The sequence below is a fragment of the Dermacentor variabilis genome, chromosome 10 (genome assembly GCF_050947875.1).
Source record: "Dermacentor variabilis isolate Ectoservices chromosome 10, ASM5094787v1, whole genome shotgun sequence".
Classification (NCBI taxonomy): Eukaryota; Metazoa; Arthropoda; class Arachnida; order Ixodida; family Ixodidae; genus Dermacentor; species Dermacentor variabilis.
Genome location: NC_134577.1, coordinates 15,357,167 through 15,382,760, shown reverse-complemented (window position 1 = coordinate 15,382,760; position 25,594 = coordinate 15,357,167). Strand labels below are relative to the sequence as shown.

Sequence of the window (25,594 nt, the reverse complement as noted above, 5' to 3'; positions counted from 1 at the left end):
TTTTTCCACTATAATATATTTGCGGAAATTAATTTATTAATCAAGTGAGTTTGTCTGTAAGCGGGAGATTTGCTGAGGAAGTGTTGGATGCGTCAAATTTGAGCATCACATAAAACTGAGCCAACACGACTTAGCTGAGGTTCTAACATGCTATATGCTCATGCGTTTTCCGCAATATGTAATTTGCGCAAAACCGCTTCATTATCATGTATTTATTGCCTTTGTGCGGGCGTTCAAGCGGTGGGATGGATGCATCAAGTTTCAGCTTCAGAGAAAAATAGGTTAGCACGATTACGCAGAGGTTCTATGGGTTATGAACTGATGTTCTTTCCTCGAACAGAAATTTGTGCATATTCGTTTAATATTAACGGATGTCAGTGTAAGCATACGGGCTTTTGAAGGGGGAGTGATAGATGCGTCGAAGTTGAGGTTTTCAGGGATTTGGGTCAGACAACGTGGCTGACGTTCTGTCGGGCTCTATATTTTTTTTCCGAAATTAGTCATTTTTGCAAATTTATATAATAGTCATGTAATTTAGTAACTGCGTACGTGTGTTTGCGGAAGGAGTGATGGATACGTCGAGATTCAGCTTTTAATGGAGGTGATTTACCACAAATGAGCTGGTTGCAGTTTTCCGCGACAACTATAATTTCTTGAAATTCGCTTAATAATCGTGCAGTTAGCTGTGCAGCGGGAGTGAAATATGTGTGAAATTTGAGCTTTATATATAAGTAATTCCGACAGCGCAGACGTTCTATCGGGCTATAGACATACGTTCTTTCCGCGATGACGTACTGCGCATATTCGTTTAATATTGGTGCAAGTTTGTATACGCGCATTTGCAGGGGTTGTGATGGATGGTTCGAATTTAAGCTTTACGGTGAAGTGAGTTAACACGACGTTGCTGAGGTTCTGACATGCTGTAGGCTGGTGTTTCTTCTGCGAATTGATTTATCTATCATTTACGTGTCTGGACACGTGCATTTGTAGGGGGCGTGATGGATGCGTTGAGCTTGAGCGTTACAGAGAACTGAGTTAGCACGACGTAGCGTAGGTTCTAACGGGCTAAATGCTTGTATTTTGCTCTATAAGTAATTTGCGCAAATGAGTTTAATGACCGTATAAGTTAGTTTCTATATAGGTGCATTTGGTGCCAGCGATATTAATAATGCTCATGTACTGTCTACATAAATGTTACCGCAATTAAAAGAAAGGGGATGGCGGAATCTGAGAACAAGTTCGAGTTTGATGGTGTCTAGGCTAGCAACCCAGTGTCTCGTATCACGAAATATTTTTCCCGTTCCTGTCACATACGCAAACCACGTTTTCTTTTGTTTGCTTTCGTCCATCGCTGCCGAGAACGGCCGGCACGACATGGACCCGGTCGTGTTGTGCAATCATCTGCTGCCCGAGGAAGATGCCGGGTTTTGCGGCTTCGTCACCAGGTGAAGCGTGGGAGGCAGCACCGGGGGCATCTATACGAGTCAGGGCAACAAGGTGAGCTCATCGAGCAGTTTTCTTGCGTCGTAATTTTTCCAATACCTCTCGCTCTGCACGGTGAATTGCCTGTAAAATTATTTCGGTAGCTCTATATTCGAGCAGCGCAGTGTCACAAGGTCGACTGCGGTGTGCAAGGATACTGCAAAGGCCGTTATGCATAATTTTTTTTTAAATTCATCCTTTTTAATGTATTTTGTCGTTGCATCCCGCTATCACTCGCTTTTCTTTTCTAGCTAGAATGCTATAGTTGGCACTGATCAATCAGTTCTAAACGTGCGAAAAAACTGCTTATCGGCTCCTATTCCATCATTTGTGCTTTTAATAAGCTTTACTTTGAAACTTGCATTATAATCACAGAAATTTCGGTATTGTTTCGAGTATACTGGGATGTGAAGACCTCTTTATATTCATGGAGAGATCGGTAGTTCCTCGTTCGAGAACTATTCGAAAAGTATTCGATATTCAATTCGTTTCGCTTTTGACACTATTCGATTTGTATTTGATTCAGTTTTGTCATATTGCACTCACACACCCTCAGCAAAATTCATATACAAGCAAACTAGCTAATGGGAGGAATTGCGGTGGGTGTTATGATGGTCCTCAAAGGATAGGAGGCGCCCAGCGTGCTCGTTCAAAGTTGGTGGAAAAAGTCCTTGTGACTGGTGCGCGATTTGGTTTCAGTGGCGGTGGTTTTTAGAGGCACATAATTTAATAGCGGGAAGCAATGTAGGCGTTCTGTTTAGTCAGAGGGCTTCCTGAAAGTCGGACAAAGTATGCCCCTGTAGGAGAAGTACTGAAGCAGGTCCCGTCGCTTGCGGTGGTACAACATGCAGCCAGTCGACGTGATCGCCACTGGAGTAAGGAAGAAGGAAGATAGCTGCTATGAATCCCATTCAGATAGAAAAGTCTGATGACATGGAGGCTTTTTGTAAAGCTGGTGGAACGTGATTTGGTCGTTTAATCACAGCCGCAGCCTCATCTGCGTCTGTGATCCAGTGAGGTGGTCAGCTTTCTTTGCATATTCGCCAACACGGTTGGCGGCATATTACCACAATTTCCCGAATTCGAGATTCACAAAGGACTGCGATAAAGCAATCGAGCTTAGGCTCTAACATAGCTGATGTTTTTTTTTCGCTATAAGTTATTTGCGCAAAATCCTTTATGACTCAAGTTAGTGTGTGTAAGCATTTGCAGTGGGAGTGATGGATGGGTCGAACTTGATCTTCACATAGAACTATACTATTGTAGGCTGGCGTTTTTGTCCGCTATAATTTATTTGCGCAAGTTCCTTTATCAATCAAGTAAGCATCTGTGAACATGCTTTGCGGGGGGATTCATGAATGGGGGGAGTTTGTGCTTCACATAGAACTATACTATTATAGGCTGAGGATTTCTCCCATTATAACTTATTTACTGAAATTCGTTCATTAATCAAGTAAGTTAGTGTCTCTAAGCGGGTATTTGCACGGGGAGCGATGGCTGGGTCTAATTTGAGCCCCACATAACACTGAGCTAACACGACTGAGCTGAGGTTCTTACATACTCGTCTAAGCTAATGTATTTTTGTTTCGCTATAAGTTATTTACGCAAACTTGTTTATGAATCAAGTTAGTGTCTCTAACGAGTTGCAGGGGGAGTCATGAATGGATCGAATTTGTGCTTCACATATAACTATACTATTGTGGGCAGGTGTTTTTGTCCGCTATAAGTTATTTGCGCAGATTCGTTTATTATTCAAGTAAGTATCTGTAAACGTGCATTTACAGGGGAAGTGATGGATGGGTGGTATTTGAGCTTCACATAGAACTATAATATCATAGGCTGATGTTCTTTCCCAATTATTGCGCAAATCCGTTTATTAGTCAGTTAAGCTAACATCTGGAAACATGCTTTGCAGGGGCAGTGATGGATGGGTGGAATTTGACCTTCACATAGAACTATACTATTATAGGCTGATGTTCTTTCTCCTATAATTTACTTGCGCAAATTTGTTTATTAATCAGTTAATCTAGTATCTGTAAACATGCTTTGCAGGGGCAGTGATGCATGGGTGGAACTTGAGCTTCACATAGAACTATACTATTATAAGCTGATGTTCTTTCCCTTTAATTTACTTGCGGAAATTCGTTTATTAAGCAAAAAAGCTAGTATCTGTAAACGAGCTTTGCATAGGCAGTGGTGGATGGCTGGAACTTGAGCTTCACATGGAACTATACTATTACAGGCTGATGTTCTTTCCCCTATAGTTTACTTGCGTAACTTCGTTTATTAATCAGTTAAGCTAGTCTCTGTAACCATGTTTGCAGGGGCAGTGATGGATGGGTGGAATTTGAGCTTCACATGGAGCTATACTATTATAGGCTGATGTTCTTTCCCCTATAAGTTACATGCGCAAATTCGTTTAATAATCAGTTAAGCTAGTATCTGTAAACATGCTGTGCAGGGGAGTGATGAATGGGTGGTATTTGAGCTTCACATGGAACTATACTATTATAGGCTGATGTTCTGTCCCCTATAATTTACTTGCGCAAATTCGTTTATTAATCAGTTAAGCTAGTTTATGTAAACATGCTCGTGCTTTGCAGAGGCTGTGATGGATGGGTGGAATTTGAGCTTCACATGGAACTATGCCATTATAGGCTGATGTTCTTTCCCCTATAAGTTACATGCGCAGATTGGTTTACTAATCAGTTAATCTAGTATCTGTAAACATGCTTTGCAGGGGCAGTGATGCATGGGTGGAACTTGAGCTTCACATAGAACTATACTATTATAAGCTGATGTTCTTTCCCTTTAATTTACTTGCGGAAATTCGTTTATTAAGCAAAAAAAGCTAGTATCTGTAAACGAGCTTTGCATAGGCAGTGGTGGATGGCTGGAACTTGAGCTTCACATGGAACTATACTATTACAGGCTGATGTTCTTTCCCCTATAATTTACTTGCGTAACTTCGTTTATTAATCAGTTAAGCTAGTATCTGTAAACACGCTTTGCAGGGGAAGTGATGAATGGGTGGTATTTGAGCTTCACATGAAACTATACCATTATAGGCTGATGTTCTTTCCCCTATAAGTTACATGCGCAGATTGGTTTATTAATCAGTCAAGCTAGTATCTGTAAACATGCTTGGCAGCGGCAGTGATGGATGGGTGGAATTTGAGCTTCACATAGAACTATACTATTATAAGCTGATGTTCTTTTCCTTATAATTTACTTGCGCTAATTTGTTTATGAATCATTTAATCTAGTAGCTGTAAACACGCTTTGCAGGGGCAGTGATGGAGGGGTGGAAATTGAGCTTCACATAGAACTATACTATTATAAGCTGATGTTCTTTCCCCTATAATTTACTTGCGCAAATTCGTTTATTAATCAGTTAAGCTAGTATCTGTAAACATGTTTGCAGGGGTAGTGATGGATGTGTAGAATTTGAGATTGACACAGAAATATACTATTGTAGGCTGATGTTTTTGTCCGTTATAAGTTGTCTGCGTAAATTTGTTTTTTAATCAAGTAAGTTATTGTCCGTAATCGTGCATTTGAGGGTTGAGTGACGGATGGGTGGAACTTGAGCCTCATATTAAAGTGTACTATTATAAGCTGAGGTTTTTGTACGCTATAATGACGCGAAATAAGTTTGCACGTGTTGTCACGGGACCCTTAAGGCGAGAACGACGAAGTTTGTGGTTGCGCGCTTGCTCTCCGAGGACCAGCCATCGCTAAAGGCAGACGTTTCTTCCCAATCTGTCGGTGGTCAACTGTTTTAGTTGCAATAGCTGGGTGACAATATGTTATTTGCAGAAATTCGTTAATAATCAAGTTAGTATCTATAAACGCGCATTTCTAGGGAGAGTGATGGATGGGTTGAATGTGAGCTTCACATAGAATTGAGCTAACACGACTGAGCTGAGGTTCTAACACACTATCATAGGCTGATGTTTTTTCGACGATAAGATATTTGCGCAAATTCGTTTAATAATCAAGTAAGTTAGTGTCTGTAAGCGTGCATTTGCAGGAGCAGTGAGGGGTGGGCGAAATTTGAGCTTCACATACAACTGAGTTAACAGGATTGAGCTGAGATTCTAACATACTATTAGAGGCTGATGTTTTTTCCGCAATATGTAATTTGCGCAAATTCCCTTAGTAATCATGCACTTATTGTCTATGTACGTGCATTGAGGTGAAGTGATGGATGCGTCAAATTTCAGGTTGAGAGAAAAGTGAGTTAGCACGACTGCGCAAGGGTTCTATGGGGCTATAGACTTACGTTCTTTCCGCGAATATAAATTTGTGCATATTCGTTTAATGTTAATGTATACTAGTGTCTGCATACGGCCTTTTGCATGCGGAGTGATGGATGTGTCGAATTTGACCCTTTCAGAGATTTTGTTTCAGACGACATGGCTGAGGTTCTAACTGGCTCTAGTTTACGTTTTTTTCCCAAGAAAAGTAATTTGCGGAAATTTAGCTTATCGGCATGTAATTTAGTAACTGCGTGCGTTTGTTTGGAGGGGGAGTGATGGATAACATGAATGGGCTGAGAATGCCCTTTTCCGCGACAACAAATGTCTTCAAATTCGCCTAATAATCGTGTAGTTAGCGTCTGTGTATGTGCATTTGCAGAGGGAGTGATTGATGTGTGCAATTTCAGCTTTACAGATAAGTTAACACGACAGCGCAGACGTTCTGTCGGGCTGTAGACTGCCGTGGTTTCCGTGATGGCGTACTTGCGCATATTCTTTTGATATTGATGCAAGTTTGTGTACGTGCATGTGCAGGGGTAGTGTTGGATGGATCGAATTTAAGCTTTACAGTGGAGTTAACGCGACGTCGCTGCGGTTTTGGCATGCTACAGGCTGATATTTCTTCTTCGATAAGTAATTTGCGCAAATTGATTTATCATTCATGTGTCTGCACACGTGTAGTTGTAAGGGGCGTGATGGATGCGTTGAGTTTGAGTGTTACGGAGAACTGAGTTAGCACGACGTAGCGTAGGTTTTAACTGGCTGAATGCTTGTTTTTTTTGCTCTGTAAGTAATTTGCGTAAATGAGTTTAATAACTATGTAAGTTAGTATCTATATACGTACATTTGTGCCACCGATGGCAATACTTCTGTTGTAGAGTCCATGTAATTGCTGTCGCAATTAAAAGAAAGGAGATGACGGAACCTGAGAACAAGCTTGAGTTTGATGGTGACCAGGCTAGCAACCCAGTGTCTCATATCATGAAACATTTTTCCCCGTTCCTGTCACATACGCAAACCACGTTTTCTTTTGTTTGCTTTCGTTCATCACTGCCGTTATCGGCCGTCACGACATGGACCCGGTCGTGTTGTGCACCTATCTGTCGGGCAAAGGCGACGCCGGGGTTTCGTGCTTCGTCACCAGGTCAAGAGGCACCACTTGGGGCAGCTGTGCGAGTCAGAACAACAAGGTGAGCTCCTCGAACACATTTGTTGCGTCGAAATCTTTCCAATACCTCTCGCTTGGCACGGCAAATTGCCTGTAAAATTAGTTCGGAACCTCTATACTCGAGCAGCCCAGCTTCACAAGGTCGACCGCGTAGGTCGACTGCAAAGTCTGTTACGCATCATTTTTTAACTTTAGCCTCTTTAATGGATCTTGTCGTTTATTCCCTCTTTCACTCGCTTTTTTTTCCTGGCTTGAGTGCTATAGTTCGCACTCATCAACGAATCCTGAGCATGCGAATAAACTGCTTATTTGCTCCGATTCGATCATTTGTGCTTTTAATAAGCGTCACTTCGAAACTTGCATTATAATCACTGAAATTTCAATGTTTCGAGAATTTTGGGATGTGCAGAATGCTTTATATTAATAGAGAGAACGGCAGTTCCTCGTTCGAGAACTACTCGAAAATTATTCCATATTCAATTCGTTTCGCTTTTGACACTTTTCGATTCGTATTTAATACAGTTTTGTAGTATTGCTACTCACACACCGTGAGATTGAAATACAAGCAAAATATTGAATGAGAAGAATTACGGTGGGTGTTATGTTCATCCTCAAAGGATAGGAGGCGCCCAGCGTGCTCGTTCAACGTTCGTGCAAAGACTCCTTGTGACTGGTGCGCCATTTGCTTTTAGTGGCGGTGGTTTTCGGAGGCATATATTTTAATAGCGGGAAGCAACGTAGGCGTACTGTTGTAGTCAGAGGGGTTCTTGAAAGACGGAGAAGGTATGTCCCTGTAGGAGAAGTACTGAAGGAGGTCCCGTCACTTGCCCTGGTACACCATGCGACGTGTCGATGTGATCGCCACTGGATTAAGGGAGAAGGAAGATAACTGCTATGAATCCCATTCAGATAGAAAAGTCTGATGACATGGAGGCTTTTTGTAAAGCTGGTGCAACGTGATTTGGCCGTTTAATCACAGCCGCAGCCTCATCTGCGTCTGTGATCCAGTGAGGTGGTCAGCTTTCTTTGCATATTCGCCAACACAGTTGGCGGCATATTACCACAATCTCCCGATATCGCGTGTAGGGGATAGTCCACACGGCTGTATACTGCAAACGACGATCTATCTCGTGTCATAATGAAGATCTCATTGGTGAGTGGATGAGTGGATGGTCATGATGACGATGCTACTCGTGGCGGTCCGCCATCGGACATAGTGGATGAGGAAGAAGCTGAGGAGGATGTACATGCCAGAGACGGGCTTGTCAAGCAATATAATATCTGCATTAAGAAGTAAAAAGTTCCTGCATGAACGTTATAAATATCACTGCAGTTGTTAAATATGTTGTGAGCAGCGGACATTATCAGTAGGCAGCATTGCTTCCCAGACTGGAAAAGCAAAGCCTAATGTTGTGGCAAGTGCTCTGAGCAGTGGCCACAGCATATACGAGTATATGCTGCATATAAGATTATATGAGAACACACGGTGCCCGTGAATGACAACGAATGTGCAGTAGCGTTGACAGCTTTGCCCAGAGCTCGTAGGATTGTCTTCCATGGAGTTCGCTTGAATAGTGCCCATTGTACAGTGAATAGGTAGGTTGCATATACTGCCCACAGGCGTCGCACCTCTCGTATTGCAGGGGCAAGGGGCCCAGAACCTTCATACTGGTTATTCTATAGAACACTAATGGACGATACGTTTATTTAAACAAACGTGTAGAGGAATGAAGGGCAGGAAATTGCGGCCGACTGCGCTGTAACGTCGGTGCAACTGTTTAGCGCAGCCAATGAATCATGAGCTCAGGAAGACACGAAGGCTGAGATCCCCGCTCTGGCGTCCGTGTCCCTCCCAGGTCCACCTGGCTCCTGGAGCAGCAAGGTGAACAGCATCCGTTGCGGCACGCTCATGTCAGGCCACATGTGCCAGGCGAGCGACCTAGGCGACGCAGTGCTTCAGCTTCGCCGGTGGCATGAACAGCCCGCCGAACATGATGTCTACGCGCAGCGGGCTACTCCACGTTTGACGTCGGTTGGCAGGGATGTTCGACAGGGCGCAACCTTCATGTTCTGCATGTCAAAGTGCAAATACACATAACGAGTCATCAGCTAGAACTTAATATTTGATATAAGGAATCACGAAAAAAGTTGCTCTAAACTTTTTCGAAGCTATGAACGCTTATAGCGATTATCATATGTATAACAATTGTGTTGTAGTGTCAGGTGGTGGTTTGGTAGGACGAGGTTCGACTGTAATTTACGACCACATTATTTGTGGCCGGGATCATACTGTATAACGTTGCTGTATCGATCATACACCGACATTGTTGCCATTGTTCTACTGCACGGAGTCTACTAAAAAATTCCAAAACCTGTTAAAACCGATCAATAATTCCTTTGAATATAATAAAAGCTGTTATATTAGCATGTATGCTATAGCATACATGCCAATAGTGCACTTTTAGTGCACATTTGACTTGCTTCATCATATTCAATACAATAAAACCCAGTTATTGCAAAGTTGGAAGGGGAAGAAATTACTTCCTTAAATCCATTACAACGTCATATCGATTGTTACGTGTACTGCACTACGAATCTCCTGGGTATTTGAAGGGGAATTTGACCAACTTTGTTATATCCATCATTTCGTTATGCCCCGTTTCGTCATAACACAGTTTTGCTAATTCCTTATACCTCTGCAGCAGAACCCCCATTCATTGTATTGAGGTTCAAAGGTGTATGCTGAGCTCCTAACTAGCACATTTTCACTTGTTGTGCATGCTACTACCGTCAAACTGATCGTGTTCATCATCGTATTTTTATGTCCACTGGGCAGGGCGACTGCCTCTTCGGATGATCTCCGATTAGCCCTGTCTTGCGCTAGCTAATTCCAGCATGCGCATGCAAATTTCCTAATGTCATCATTCCACCTAATTTTCTGCCGTCCTCTACTGCGCTTCTCTACCCTGGAACTCATTCTGTAACTCTAATATTCCAGCTGTAATTTTTTTCTCAGATTGCCAACTAGAATGTTGGCTGTCCCTTTTTGCTCTCTGATTCACACCGCTCTCTTGCTGTGCCTTAACGTTGCGCCTAAGATATTCCGTTCCATCGCTTTGCGCGGTCCTTAACTTCTTCTCGAGCTTCCTTGTTAACCTTCAAGTTTCTGCCTCACGTGTTAGCACCCGTACAATTCAGTGATTCTGCATATTTTCTTATATTTAACGACAGTGGTAAGCTCCCAGTAAGTATTTGATAATGCATACCATATACACTACAACCCACTTTTATTTTTGTGTAAGTTTCCTTCCCACGGTAAGGCTCACCTGTCAATAACTGACCTGGATAAACGGAACCCAGTGCAGACTCTAAAAAAATAAATTATGTGGTTTTACGTGCCAAAACCACTTTATGATTATGAGGCACACCGTAGTGCAGGACTCCGGAAATTTTGACCACCTGGGGTTCTTTAACGTGCACCTAAATCTAAGTACACGGGTGTTTTCGCATTTCGCCCCCATCGAAATGCGGCCGCCGTGGCCGGGATTCGATCCCGCGACCTCGTGCTCAGCAGCCCAACACCATAGCCACTGAGCAACCACGGCGGGTCTAAAACTATCATCCAGGCGTGAAACAGCCAGTGGTTAGAAATCATCGTGAGGGACGATCACACCGGATGTGTAAGCGTATATGGCCGAAAGCGTTTCTGCCTTCGTACCAAGCTCAGTATCTGATGATGTACAGAATAGGAGGTCAACGTTTCACGTCTTCATCTATTTCAACGCGCTTCTCACATACACGTGCGATGTCTTTTCTTTTTTCGTTCGTGCCGAGCACGACCAGCACGAGATCGACGTGGTCGTGCCGTGCTTACGTCAGTCGGGCAAAGACGATGCTGGCCTTTGGTGCGTCGTGGGAGGCAGCGCTACGCGGGTGGCCAGACTGTACGAACTGCTCAGAAAGGTGAGCGCATGGAAATATATAAATAATATCTTGCATCGTAATCTTTCCATTGCCTTTCGCAGTGCCAGTTGCCTATAACACAATTTCACGGCTAACTCGAGTACGCCAATGCTTCTGTAATTATGATCAACGATAGCTTTTTTTTGCAGTTTTGTGGGTGCGGCTTCAATGGCTACATGTGTAATTGCAGAATTCCAGCAGTGAAATGACTTTCGTCTACCTGCTTCGCTTTCCCGCCTTAAAATATCTGGTAAAATTAGCCCTTATCCAGGCAATAAGGCGTCGCTCATAATCTCCGAGTTCATTTCGTCTACTAAAGGCATATGTAAAGTACAGCAAAAGTAAACACCTCCGGTTTTTCGGGAACTTCCCTGATAAGCGATAACGCAAGCCCATTCCGCGTAAATCTGCCACCCACGCTTGCCATTGGCCAATATATTCAATAAAGCCGCACATTTTCGATCAAGAAAAATAATGAAGATTACATGACTGCAGTAAATTGGGTCCCAGAGTCGTTTTCAGTTAGACTCGGAAGTCGCTTACCCGCCTACTCAATACTGATGGCATTCTAAGAGATAACGACACAAGGCAAAGCCTTAACATGACAATATTACAGTTGCACTCTTGCGCGTTACAATTGTACCTTTTAGTTGTTGCGCTTAGTATTCCTTAACTTCAACGTGTTTGTGGTATGTTTATCTGTCTGTTGTTTTTTATCCGTATCTAACCTGTTCCACGCTTACTTGTGTCACGGGGTAGTCCTAGGTCTGATGGGTAGAACATCGGGTAGAGAGCTGCGGTGCCAACTTGGATAACTGGCTATGTGACGGTATGTGACACACCTCAATCAACTTCTTTCGTGCTATTTTGGGTCACTGTGTACATGCCCCTCATCACTAAACCTATTTTACAGCAACTTTGCTCACTGTAAAGGCACTGAAAAGTACGTTTAGATGGGGACGATATGCATTCGCGATAACCGTGCATTGGGTGCACAGTTATTAACCCCAGGTGGTCAAAATTAATTCGAACCCCCCCCCCCCCCCCCTACGGCGTACCTCACAATCATATGGTTGTTTCCGCACGAAAACGCCGAGGCTTCAATTTGTTTTATGTGCCGCTGCGTGCGTGCTGCCATTCAATCAATATGCTTAAGGCCAAACTTCGGTAACTTGGTATGTACCCCTGTGTAGACGCCGCATTACAATGATTCTCTTTCACACTGTCTTGGGTCGTTGGGCTGTTCTATAGCAGCCCGTTGTCATGCTGCCTCCCTGCGGACCTGGTGGCCAGGCCTTCCAGCATGATGGTGTCTGGCAGCCCGCCCTGATGACCTTTTGCAAGCTGTTTGAGCAGCCTGGTGTCTTGATGCCCATCCTGTGGATCTACTGACCTAGCGACATGGTACCTCGGTGTCCGCCTTGCGGACCTGGTGTCCAGCTATTCTAGATGCGTGATGTCCTGCTGTGCACCCTGTAGACCTGGTAGCCAGCTGCTCTTGTCGCCTCCTCAGCTGCTAATCATAAGATCACTGGTGCATGAAGGAATCACTGGTAGCAAATTTTTTCCCCATCACAGTTTGTTTCGTAAACTGGGATACACAGCGCAAAAACCGACACAAGGACGAAGCAGGAACACGGCACGAGTGCTCGTCCCGTGTTCCTGCTTCGTCCTTGTGTCGGTTTTTGCGCTAGGTATCCCAGTTTACGAGTGAACTACCAACACGCCCAAACTTCTTCCGTGCTACAGTTTATCAAAGAGACAAGATGAGCGACTTGTTTAACGAACGCAAAACGAACGTCTGTGTTAACTTCGTTCTTTTTGCCCTGTCTGATATTTGCGATTACTTTGTCTTTAAATATTGGATTCGCTGCAATAGCGGGTGATTTAGCCGGAAAGATGTCCCTGGTTTACTTCGCGTCGGTTGCCATTATGCCACTGACTGTGCACTTGGTTTCGCGAATAAGTGCTCACATGCTGTCGTGAATAGCTTTAGCCATTAACGCGTTGATGCAACTCACGCCGCGTTTTTGCAGACACCACGAACTGGAAGAAACAATGATCGCTGCTCTTTTATGTAGGAGATCTCCGGGGCTTTTGGTTCGAGCAACGCGGGGACGAAGTGTCGGGCGAAGTTCCTCTTCCTGGAAGACGAGGTAATCCCAATTCTCCCGACTGTTTTGAATTAGTTTCGCTTTATCAATTTTTGGTGTGTCAACCACACTAAGTACCTCCCACTGCTTTTTGTTGTGACCGCTCTCTATTTTGTGCTCGGGAAGTTGGCGTCCATGTGTGGGTTGACAAAAACCCTACATGTATTGTTCAAGGCAGCACGCCCTTCAATTTGTTGCCGCGCAGTTTAAAGAAATACTCTGTTCGTTCCTTGTCACAAAACAGAATTCAAAACTTGGCGGTACAGTATTCTAGAAATACTGCAGCCAGCTTTACATTTGCTAATGTTTCACTTTGTTTTTGAATGTTTCTCTCGTGGCACCATAAGTGGCGAATAATGTTGACCACATGCAGATCGTATATTCTATTCGAGGCGAAGCTTCCTTTAATAGACGTTACAATGGCGATCCGCACAATTGTTTGATTGGATATGAAGTATGCAATGCTATTGTACAGCCTTTCCTCGATATCTCATGACACGTACACCTTTTCTCGCCAAACTGGAATTAAACAGACATTTGTCTGAGACACTGCAGCTATAGGTGATGGACATGGAAGTCAATTTTCAGAGCTTGTGTCAGAATGGCGGGAAAGTATTGTAAATGTAGTCGTTACAACAAACAATTTGTGTCCTTTTCTTCGTGATGCGCGCTGCACTCTGACTGCCGCATACAGCGCCGTAGTATGCCAGGTTGCCTGTTGTAATGTAAACAAGTTCATTAACGATCCCACCTGGTGGATATTTGACCTGTGTGACATGGGCGATGTTTCTTGAAGAGGTGCATACTACTTCCAAACAAATTTCAAAGTGGTATTAACTGACCAAATTGGATAACTGAAGTTAAATAATTATGTTAGCATATATGTCCTATTTGTGGAATTTAATCAGTGGAAGTAATGAAGTATGAAGTAACTTCAGTTTAGTGTGAACGCGAGTGGTTAGTCCTAGTCTTAAGAAATATCTGTGGTGAAATGCAATGATTGTCTGGTTGAAACTTGTAAACAGTCCGTTTTATGCAGTGTTTACAGTGTCAACTGGAGCACCAGTTCATTTAACAACAGATTGCTAAGCAACGAAGTTTCGCTCAAATATTGCTTATTCCAGTTAAGCTCGAATCTCTCATTTTAAACTGTGTACTAAAGTTCACCAACCTGACTAATGGCAATCCCAACATTATCAACAAAACTTCACAACTTAAAAGTCAGGAAGTGAAGTATTGGTAATGAGTTAACATCCCTTTTAAATTTGTATTGCAAGTATTGTCCACCTATGAAATAATCTAAGCTGATTTGGTAAAATTGAGACCTCAAGGGACCTTTAATTATGCTTCTATTAAAATAGACGATCCTATATATCCAAACAGGTTTCTCAGATACCTTTATATCTACAGATTTAAGGCCTAAAATATCAGTACGAGTGCTTAACAAAATGAAGTTTTGTTTCCTTGCATATCATTTTCCATATTAAAAGACACAGCAGCGCCTTCACTAAATCTTAAATAAATGACCAGCACGTTAACAAGCCAACTTAGCTTAGATGTGGTGTAAGCGATATGACGCCGGCCAGGTGGTTTCAATGTCAAAGCGGACACGTACTCAGATTTAAAGAACTGGTTGTTGCAGAAGTGTCGAGTTTGAACAGAACTTTCTGATGACTACTAAGCGATCACCCTTAAGAAGGATGGAGTAGGTGAAACTTGAATAATTTCAATGTGAAAAGTAAATGTCCACAAATTTCATTGCAGAGTACGTATGTTAAAGGCAGATCATGTAAGAGCAAAAAGAGAGCTCTTCAATATATATGGATGGCTTGGAAATGGTTGTACGTACAAAACTCTAGGAGACCGCAGGCATGGACCATAGTTTTATGGAAGTCGGACTCCGATATTCTAAGTGCACTGTTGCATTAGAACGACAGCAAGCTGATATAGTTGGTAAGGATTCATAAGCAAAAAAGGCGTAAGGCGTGCAGACAAGGCATTCGTGTGCAGATACGGCGTTCATGTTGTCCACTTCTTTGCACTGTTGCATTGGATCCTAACGAAACATTTAAAGAAATTTTCAATACCCAATTCTCGTATTGCTTAATTTGTTTCGGCACAGTATTACATGCAACTTGGATTCAAAATTTGGGCTTCATGCACTTGCACAATATAAACATGTACTTGAAAAACTAGAGGAGTATAGCTGAAATGGTTATTGTCCTTGACTTTAATAGCACTTGTATTTCCAAACTGTGATGAGTCTATGGTAGGTTAAGGTGGTTGCCGGAGTGGTCTGATGGCACAATAATGCACACATTAATAACACACTAATAACACATTATAATAGATGGAATTAATAACTTCATTGCCTCACTTCACCATGTCTTCACTTTTATCTGCATATCGGAGACTTGGCTTTCCGATTCCGACAACAACATGAGCGATTTTCCATCTTATCAACCCGAGTATTGTCATCGTCCAACTAACAGTCATGTTGGCGCTGCCATTTTTGTTTCACAAGCTGTCACCTACGCTCGCAGATTTGATCTAGCAGTTAACGTGAATTATTGTGAGTCAGTGTGGACAGCAGTCGACCGGTCATTCCTTAATAACAATAAGAACTTGATCCTTGGTTGCATTTATCGCTCACCGTCATCTTCCCTTAACGATTTCTTGCTTTCTCTTGATGCAGTATTGTCCAAGCTAGCTTTTGAAAATAAGAATGTCGTGATTGTAGGTGATATTAATATTAACTGACTTGACACATAAGCTACCTCGTACACAACTTACACAGATTGTTTTGCTGGATTCAGTTTTGAATCACTCATTGACTGCCCAACTAGGGTAGCCTCTCGTGGGAGCAGTACGTTTATTGATCCCGTGTTATCTAACATATCACCATCGCCTTGCTCCCGGGTTATTAACACTGACATAACCGATCATTTTCCTGTTTTTCTTACATTTAGCAATGAAATACAAGAGAACGATAATAGCTACTTTACTTCCGTATTTAGTGCAGATACCTTTATTGAAGCCATCAGTCAAACTGATTGGTCGCCAATTTATTCTATGTCTGATCCCGAAGAAGCACTAAACAAATTCTGCACTTTATTTTTACTGGCCGTTTCGAGTAACACACGCACTGTAAAATGTGGGAATAGTATAAATATCCGCGCAACCCATGGATGACGGACGGTCTTCTAGAAAGTTTAAGAAAGAAGGAAAACATGTACAAGAAAACTAAACGTCAGCCCTTTAATACTAGACTAGCTAGGCGCTATAGTAGGTACTGTAAATTACTGAATGTTTTACTTAAACAGGCGAAAAATAAGTAATACGAAAATAAATTTTATCAGAATAAGGATGACCCCAAAAAGCAATGGCCGTTACTGAACTCTTTTCTTAACAAATGGTCTGTTGATGCCTCTATAACCAAAATAAATTACAATGGTCTCACTCTTTCTGAGCCCAGCGAAATTGCTAATGCTTTTTCGGACTACTTTTCTTCTGTTTACGCTAATAACAACGTACATGCGCAGTTGCATAATGCTTTGAGACGTACGACACAATCATTCTTCTTGTTACCAGCTACACCAAATGAAGTGTGCTCCACGATTGCTAACCTTAAAAATACAGGGCCTGGCTTAGACAATATTTTTGTCAGGCATTTAAAACTGGTTGCGCATTTAGTTTGCGACACGCTCTGTAATATTATCAACCTTATGTTCAAAGAAGGTGCATTCCCTTCATTTAAAAAAAAAATTCCAAGATTATTCCCGTTTTTAAAAAAAGGCGACAAACACACAGTTAATAATTACCGACCAATTGCAATTATTTCCTGCCTTAGTAAACTCATTGAGAAATTATTTGTTAAATGTCTTAATAACTACTTAACAAAGTTTAAATTGCTAAAGAACAATCAATTTGGTTTCCGCCCAGGAAGTTCCACCAATCTAGCTGTTCTATCTCTAATTGACTACATAAAAAAATGTATTGATTCGGGAAACTTAGTCGGATCTGTATTTTTAGACTTCAGTAAAGCTTATGACACAGTTAACCATCAAGTCCTGTTTAATAAACTTGATGGTATAACCGGTCCTGTGCTAACATTCTTAAAAATTATTTACTTGACCGGCCATACACAGTACATGCAGCAAATACTTTCTCAGTAACAAAATGTATTAACCAAGGTGTACCACAATGATCAGTTCTGGGCCCTTTGCTTTTCCTTTGATATATTAATGATCTTCCGGATTCTCTTAACTCCACCAACTACGTTCATTGCATTTTATACGCAGATGACACAACCACATCTTCATCTGACAAATATGTTAGTACTCTTACTTCTAAGTTAAATATTGCATCAAGTAAGATTATAAAATGGTGTAGCAACAATTACTTAGTTCTTAATCATTTAAAAACTAAATTTATGTTATTCAAAAGTGCTCAAAGGGCCTTAACTTCTAATCCTGAAGTAAAGCTTGGAATTCATTCAATTCCCGTTAGCACCGATGTCACTTTTCTTGGCATACATCTTGACCCTAACCTTACATTTTGCTCTCACTTCCAACATCTCAAGCGCAAGACTGCGTTTGGTATACGTGCATTAATCAAAGCTCGCCTTTTTTTTTCTCGTGAGGCTCTGCTAGCGTTGTATTATGCGTTCATTCATAGTCACATTAATTACGGCATTGTTTCATGGGGCAACACGTATGCTTGTCACTTATCATCAATTCAACATATCCAAAATCAGTCAATACGCATTATCACTTCTAGCTCCATGCAATCCAATGCCTCTTTGTTACTTCGCGCGTATAATATCTTGCCTATTAATAATTTGTTCCAGTTTAACACACTCGTCTTACTCCACAAGTTGCTTCATAATAACCTTACGTTCCCGTTCATTGCAACTGACCTTTTGCAGAATAAAAGTATGACCAGATTTGAGGCTAACAACAATTTCTTGTTACCCATGGTTCATACCAATTACGGCAAAAAAAAAGCATCTTCCTTCGCTGCAATTTCTCTTTGGAATTAATTACCATGAACCATAAAATCCTGTACTTCTCTTGCAATTTTTAAACATCCCCTTAAGCATAATTTCCTGCGATAACTTAACTAAGATCTGGCGGTGTACCTTTGACTTTTATCTCGCATGACATTTCTTGTATTTCATCCATGCTTTCTTCCGACTTTCTTTTATAACGTGCTTTTTCGTATTTGATTGTAAATGACATGTATAATGATGTATTTAATCTGTAGATGTTGTTTATAATACGCTAATTTGCTGACTGTCGATATCACCATCAATGTTGTTATTAACCGAGGATCCCACTACAGTTCTTTCACTTTGGGACCCTCGTCTGTATATTTGTCATGTAATTACTTCTTTTTTTTTTTTGGAACCAATAAATCTGAATCTGAATCTGAAGTGTCCTAGGTGACTAAAAGTATTAACAATCTTTGTCACCCTTGTGCTGACGCACGCCAGCAGCAACCAAACATCTTTCTCACACAAAAAGCTTTCGACAATCCTTTATAGATTTTTTATAGAAGATAATTTAATATGTTCAGGAAGGCAGGCTTTACGGAAAGGTTAACGAGGGTTCTCATAAAGATCAGAGAGCAGAAGATCATAGAAAGATTGTGATTATGAAAGCGTGCACTGATAACCACAGGGCCAGCAGCTGTCCAAAGAACCCCGCCCTGGAGACGTCCATGGGCACATTGCCATGAAGATCCGGGTGGGAAAGCGTCCCTTGCCGGCGCCTCAACACATTTCTCGGCTCGCTGGCTGGACTCGAACACCGCCTCTGGTGGCATGTTGTCCAGCGTCACAAGGTCGACTGCGGTGTGTAAGGTATAGCGTAAAATTCTTTATGCATCATTGTTTTACTTTAGCCTCTTTAATGTGTCTTGTGCTTTCTTTCCGCTTTCCTTCCCTTTTTGTTGTGGTAGACTGCTATCTTCCCCACTTATCTAAGAGTCCTGAGTATGATAATAAACTGCCTATGTGACCTTGTTGCTTTATTTGTGCTTTTAATAAACTGCAATTCGAAACATGCAATCTGTTCACACAAATTTAGTAATGGCGTGAATATATTGCGATGTCAAGACTACTACATATTAATGCTGAAAACGGAAGTTTTCATCGTTAATATAGAACTGTTCATAAAGTTCTCTATTATTAGTTTTATTATTATAATATTAGGTATCTATTAATAATTATTTATTATTCATAGAGAATTATTCGTAATGTATTCTATATTAAATTACTTTCAACTCTGACGCTATTCGATTAGTATTTGATTCGGGTTTGAAAATCATTACTCACACACTCCGATTGAAAGTTAAATACAGGCAAAATAGTGAATGAGAAAGATGAAGGCTGATGTTATGATTGTCCCCAAAATATAGGAGGCACCTATTGTGCTCTTTAAAATCACGTTCAACGACTGCCTGTGACCTGGTGTGCCATTAGCTTTCAGTGGCACTAGTTTTGATAGGCATATATTTTAATAGCCAGGAAGCAACGTAGGCTCATGTTGTTGTCGGAGGGGTTCTAGAAAGCCGGACAAGGATAGTCAATGTAGTAAAACTACGGCAGTAAACCACGTTGCTTGCCGTGGTACACCATGCGACCCCTCAACATAATGCCTCTGGAGAGAAGAAAGAGAAGGTACTGATGTAGAACTGGACACTTCTTTATTTATACACGCGATTAGATGCAAATTAGGTGAACACTTAGTACCCATCCAAATATTCTTGGCTGCTTGCGTCACGGAACTACAGTTCGCAATTAGTACTGGTTGTAATACTACACGCAATGTAAATATACTGTTTGCCTTGCGTGTGCTGCAAGACAAGCCTAAAATGACGTCTACGAGAAAACTTTGCTGGCAAACATGACATGACAAACAAAAGTAATAGTGACATTGAGCGAAGACTTCGTATTTACACGAGATCTGGCGCATCGAGGTAACAAAAGCAGATCGAGTCACTGACTATCCATACTCGGGTATCCGCTGTTCTGCGAGAGATTAGTTAACAGACAGAGAAGGCTAATGACATGAAGTCTTTCTATAAAAGTCGTCCAACTGCATATAATTGCTTTATTCGTTGCCGCAGCCTGTGATGCACTCAACTTTCTTTGCCCATTCACCAGCACAGTTGGCAGTATATTACCTCACTCTCCCGTTATCGCACACTCCAGACATTCAACACGGCTTACTGCACACGGCGACCTACCTCGTGTCATCATGGTAAAGATATCATAGGTGGGTTGGTGGATGGTCATGATGACGATTCGCGTCCTGGCGGCCTGTCGCACATACTTGATGAGCATGAAGCCGCCTAGGATGTTCAAGACAGAAATCGGCTGTTCTAGCAATACCATATCTGCATTAACAAACGAAACGTGGCTGCTTGACCGATATAAACATCACTGAAGTTAAATGTGTTATTAGCAGCAGGCTTCATCAGTAGGTAACATTGCGCCCAGAAATGCAATGCATAAGGCTGTGGAAAGTGCTTTTAGCAGTTAGGAGTAGACGACAACATATGGTGCCATTTAATCTCATTGAATGCCACATACATTTTCGCCCAAAGGTCGGAGGTTTGCCTCGCATCGAGTCATGTCGTATGGAGTGCAGCGGATAGCTGGTTTGCATAGACTGCCCAAAGGCGTCGCACCTATTGCCTGGTATGGTAGGGGCAAGGTGGTTTCACATGGTTCATGCTGGTTATGCTATAGAACACTAATGACGACTGCAGAAGTTTATGACACTCATGTGAAAGACAAACCTAAGGCGACGCTATTTTGCACTTCCCTTTATGTGGACCCATGCTATAGTATTTGTCAGTTTATAGTAACCCTGTGGTAATCGATTTTTTATTGAAATAAAGGAATGAACGGTACGAAATTACTCCTGATTGCAGTTTAACGTGGCTGTAACTGTTTAACCTGGTCAAATAGTCAATAAACTCAGAAAGACGAGTATATGTCATTCTCACTGTTGCCTCTGCATTATCCCAGGTCGACCTGACTTCCGTAGCAGCGAGGTGAATAACATCCCTTGCAGTACGCTTATGTCGGGCCACATGTGCCATTTGCGAGCAACGTAGGCGACACAGTGCTCCAGCCTTGCCGGTGACATGAACACTCTGTTGTCATCGTGCAGCCGGCTGCTCCACTTTGGATGTTGGTTGGCCAGGATGTCCAGCAGGGTCGAACCTTCTTACCCTGCATCCTGAAGTGCAAAAATATATTGTTTATGTGTCTCGGCCACTCATATTTGCAGATATGTATCTTTTGCTACCTTTTGACAATATTTTATGCCAGCGATGCGCCGTTTCCAGGATATTTGAAGCTAACAATTAACGATCTCTGGATGTAGATGTGGATGCAAACAAATGCACCACTTTGGTTAATCCGACACGCAAGGCTGCGCGCTAAGACTTATTGGAAATGCAAAATGCCTTAAGTATGTACAAAAGTGATACAAAGAGCGAGTTTCAAGTGCGGAAATCAGCGACAACAAACTCCAAGGCAGCCGCGTTCGCGGACAGAGCTCGGTGCGCCTTTAATGGCCGCACTGCTGGCACAACCGAGCGCTCAGGCTTGCTCATCCAGTGGTCGGTGGGTGCAACGCAGCTTCCAGGTACGGCATTGCTAAAACAAAGATGCCAGCCGCGATCGACGAAACGCGTAACCGACGCACATTCAACATGGGTGCAGGTGCACAAATCAACGGGTTTAAGCCCCGGCTCCCTTCCAAAAAGTTTCCAGCGGCATGGAACAGAGTGCAGCCCATAAAACTGAGAAAGGTGGATTAGTAACGAAAGAATGATGTAAACTGCTTTTCTTTCGTAGGCTGGACATTCTCGGTCGAATCATGAGCATGGGAATAATTTGCTAATAGCGAGCTTAATAAAGCACAATTGGGGGCAGCATCAGCGCAAATCCAAACGAGAACAATCCTGAAATTATTCAAACATTGTTCCGTTTCCAAGTTCACCTGCATTTGTAAATGTGTTTTTCATAAGAGTCCGAAACGTACACTAGGTACTACTAATCCATGTTTAAAACTGACTGCGTAGTAATTAGATTCCATAATTACCTTAACAGGCATGGCAATCGGTTATATTGTGTCTCGGTTTCTATTTATGCTGATGGTGCAATGATTCAGATGTGAAGCGTTGCACAGTAGTAAAAATTGGGTCTTCATGCTAATTTTATGGATTTATTGCACTGGCTAGGAAACGTTTCATTGAACTAGCTTGATGTGTGTCTTGTGATTGGAGCAGACAACAAGCACTCGTCTCTGTATCACAATTTACATACTGTGCCGATTCATTACTTGTACTCATGCTTTTGACACACTTCGGCTGCCTTGACAAAGCACAAGTATGCCATTGACAGGGAAATATATGAAATATTTCGAGTTGTCCGTTAATAAGTCGGGCAATAAAATGGCCTGTCTTTCCATGCTAGAATTGTCCGGCGTGGAGCACGTGGGTTGCAGCGTTCGAAGATTTTTATAATGTCTAGTCTAGTTGATACGCACTGTTCTATTTGCATCCTTGCTTGACGATGAGCATTCTGATTATAAATATTTTTTTTTTCGTAGACAGCCTAGGGGACGTTCTTGCTTATTTTTCGCGTGTTGTGATGCGTTGTGGTTTGAGTATCACTTGGCTTTTTACCGCCCATTGTGTATCATGTTATCTTTTTTCTGTACCTTTCACCATACCTTCTCATTAACAATGTAATGGCCCCTTACACATCACTCCGGTGAGGAGCCTGTAAGGTACTGTAAATAAATAAATAAATATAGAAAGAAAGGAAAGACGAGAAATAAATTAGTCAATTATACTGAGGTTAGATACGACTTTAGCTGCGCTAGGAAGCGGGGTCCGTAAATTTCTTCTCGCTCTCCGCAGCACAGACTGTCAGTCGAGCAGTATGCAAATTGCTGATAATTGAGGAAAACGCGAAGCAAGCATTTATTTCTGCCTGAAGGAGTTTCCAGCCCTCTCCATTTTTCTTTTCTTTTTTTGTTACAGTTCCAGAGCAGCGTGGCTCACTGGAAGTGGCGATGATGGCGAACATATCCACACCACGAACTTCGGAGAATCCCTCGATTTGGAGCAACCTGATGCGCGGGCCACCGAACAGTCGCTGACCCAGTCTGGAGAGGTTCAGCTCGAACGCCAGGACTCGAACCTGCGTCACAGCAGCCACATTCACTGTCACGACGACGTGGCCATTCGCACCGTTGCTGAAAATTACGACAAACGCGTGGCTCCGCACACAAAAATAAAGTTTGAAAACACCGCTGACCAGAAGCCCAGAAGAGGACGACTACGACGATGACGACGTGTAACGCCCATGACGTGCAAGATCGCTCACACTTCACGCACCACGGCTCGAACTAATAAGTGTCTGCGGGGTAGGTCCTGACTAGGCTGAGCAGAGTTTGGGGTGGGTCATCGAAGTAGAGCACCGATAACGGCGGCTTACAGAGTTATACAGTGGGTAGAGGGAGAGGAACGACAAGGAGTGGAATGTTGGTGGAATGCATGATAATCTGAACGGAAAACCACGTACGACTGCAAAGCTTGGCGATGTTCACAGCAGCGCATGCTATTCGCCTGCTGTGTTTTTTGCAAACCCACCAAGGTGGTTCAGGACCATTTTAAACCTGTGATACATAACGCACCTTCTGTATACTGCGCCGTTTGCGGCTTCTAAATTCAAATTTGTGCAGGTAAAACTTTATAATCTATATTCGTGGAAGCCAAGTTTCGGTTTTGAATAGCTCAGGAATGTAATTACCAACTACAGCGCTAATTATCTTTACTCACAAATTCTACTATCTTTAGTAAAAGTTTGCACTACATAGCGTGAAACCAAAATTCGACGAATGTAGAACCGTTTTTGAGAAGTGCAGGTTTAAGTACTCCCAAGTACTGTTCGTTTCAGTGGTTGGTGCTTTGAACAGCAAACTCGTCAAAGTAGGTATCTGAAAACAGCAGCCATGGACAACGAAGCCTGGAGTGAGACACGTGACTTCCACTGCAGTATTTACGGTGTCCCTTCACATGGCACAGGATGGGTACGTTAGAGAAAATGAGGGATGCCTTATGAGCGTGCTGCTCCAAACTGGCGTATGTGCAATCGCCGTATAACAGTCAGTCGGTCAGTCAATCAAACATGCTTGTCTTGCAGGAAGTACACACAATTTCCCTGCGGGAGGCAGACTAAAGGCGAGAAAGCCTGACGAGGTCTTGGCCCCCTGAAGGTTCAGCCACTCGAATGCACGAATTTCATTGCATGTACTTTCGGGCTGTCTTGTGGTTTTATCGCGTGCTTTTCTTTTGGGTGCTCCACCCTCTTGGTAAGAACAGGTGTGCGTGGTGATTAGCCCAACGCTTCGCTAATGCTGTTTGAAGTTTCTGCCTCTAGAATCGCTGCTTCCTTCCCTCGTGCAGCTACCGTCTTTATGCTCTTACGGACGCTCTTCACGATTTACGAGTCTCCGCTAAGACGTTCTGAAAGTGTTTCGATTTCCGTGCCATTGTTAATTTCGACGTACGTGACGCAAAATCACATCCATAACGTATTTTCGTACTCGCTGCGTCGTGTGCGCATGTGCACTGCATTAAGTAAAGGGTGAGAAGATTCGTTTGCTTATAGGCGGCCTCCTCTTCGCTTTGTGTGTGCATGTGTCCAAACGATACATTTAAGAGCTTGGAAATAAAATTTCGTTGAATGAAGGCCGTGCGTGTCCATTCTCACTTCGTTTTCCGCACGAATAGTATCTCATACGAAGGACCCGTTCACTACCTACAAAATAGCACGTTCATATTTACGTTTCCGTGTGGAGTTTTCTTTAAGCGTGGACAAAATGGCACCAGCCAAGCGGAGAGGGCAAACAAATGAATTGTTCTGTCAAAGGGATACCTGTTCTAACACCTTATCACCGAACATGGCAGCATGCCACAGCACTTCAATGTAGGAACACTTGCACCCTTTGGTGTGTATATTTTCCACACAATAATAATCATCATCGGCCTTGGTTGCGTTTCCTTTTCTTGAAAACGCTGCGCTCGTTACTTTCCAGTCCAGAACGCTCTGGCAGGCTGACAACGCGCATGCAGTTCGTAACTTGCAAGTACTGGGCTCGCAGCGCTAAAGAAAACAAATGCGGGAAATACAAATGATGGTAATTCTTGTGTGGCAAACATACACCGCAATAGGTGCAACTGTTTGTGGAGTGTGCCAAACCGGATCACAAATTGCAACATAATTCAAGCGTGTATAATGGTTCGGCTGCATGCCAGGCGCGGCGCTATTACTCTCAGCCACTGCAATGTGGACGCAGAGTCTAGCATCGCAGCGCAGCCAACGTGACTGACCGCGGCCGGTGCGCATGAGCGGGTGCCAGCACGCGGATAGAGCACGCGTTATCTCGTCGGCAGAACGGACTATGTGAGCGTAGGCCGCGACAGCGGCCCAGCTGGCCAAGCTACTGGTCGACAAATAAACAGGGTTCGATGTG

The 25,594-nt window shown here is 42.7% G+C and overlaps 1 protein-coding gene across 5 annotated transcripts; it reads left to right on the top strand.

Annotated features, from left to right (window-relative positions):
* Positions 1-220: 220 nt before the first annotated feature.
* LOC142560001 (uncharacterized) lies at positions 221-24,973 on the top strand. 5 transcript variants are annotated; one of them, XM_075671732.1, is made up of 6 exons: positions 221-1,497; positions 6,858-6,934; positions 8,769-10,875; positions 12,957-13,031; positions 18,710-18,891; positions 23,097-24,973. In XM_075671732.1, exons 3-6 carry the CDS (start codon positions 10,603-10,605, stop codon positions 23,404-23,406), a joined length of 840 nt encoding a protein of 279 aa, XP_075527847.1. In that variant the 5' UTR covers positions 221-1,497; positions 6,858-6,934; positions 8,769-10,602; the 3' UTR covers positions 23,407-24,973. The 5 variants fall into 5 exon arrangements, with proteins under 5 accessions (XP_075527847.1, XP_075527848.1, XP_075527849.1 ...); XM_075671734.1 differs by lacking the exons at positions 221-1,497; positions 6,858-6,934 and adding an exon at positions 12,127-12,279 and having other exon boundaries at positions 10,786-10,875; XM_075671736.1 differs by lacking the exons at positions 221-1,497; positions 6,858-6,934 and adding an exon at positions 12,130-12,279 and having other exon boundaries at positions 10,802-10,875.
* The last annotated feature ends 621 nt before the right edge of the window (positions 24,974-25,594 follow it).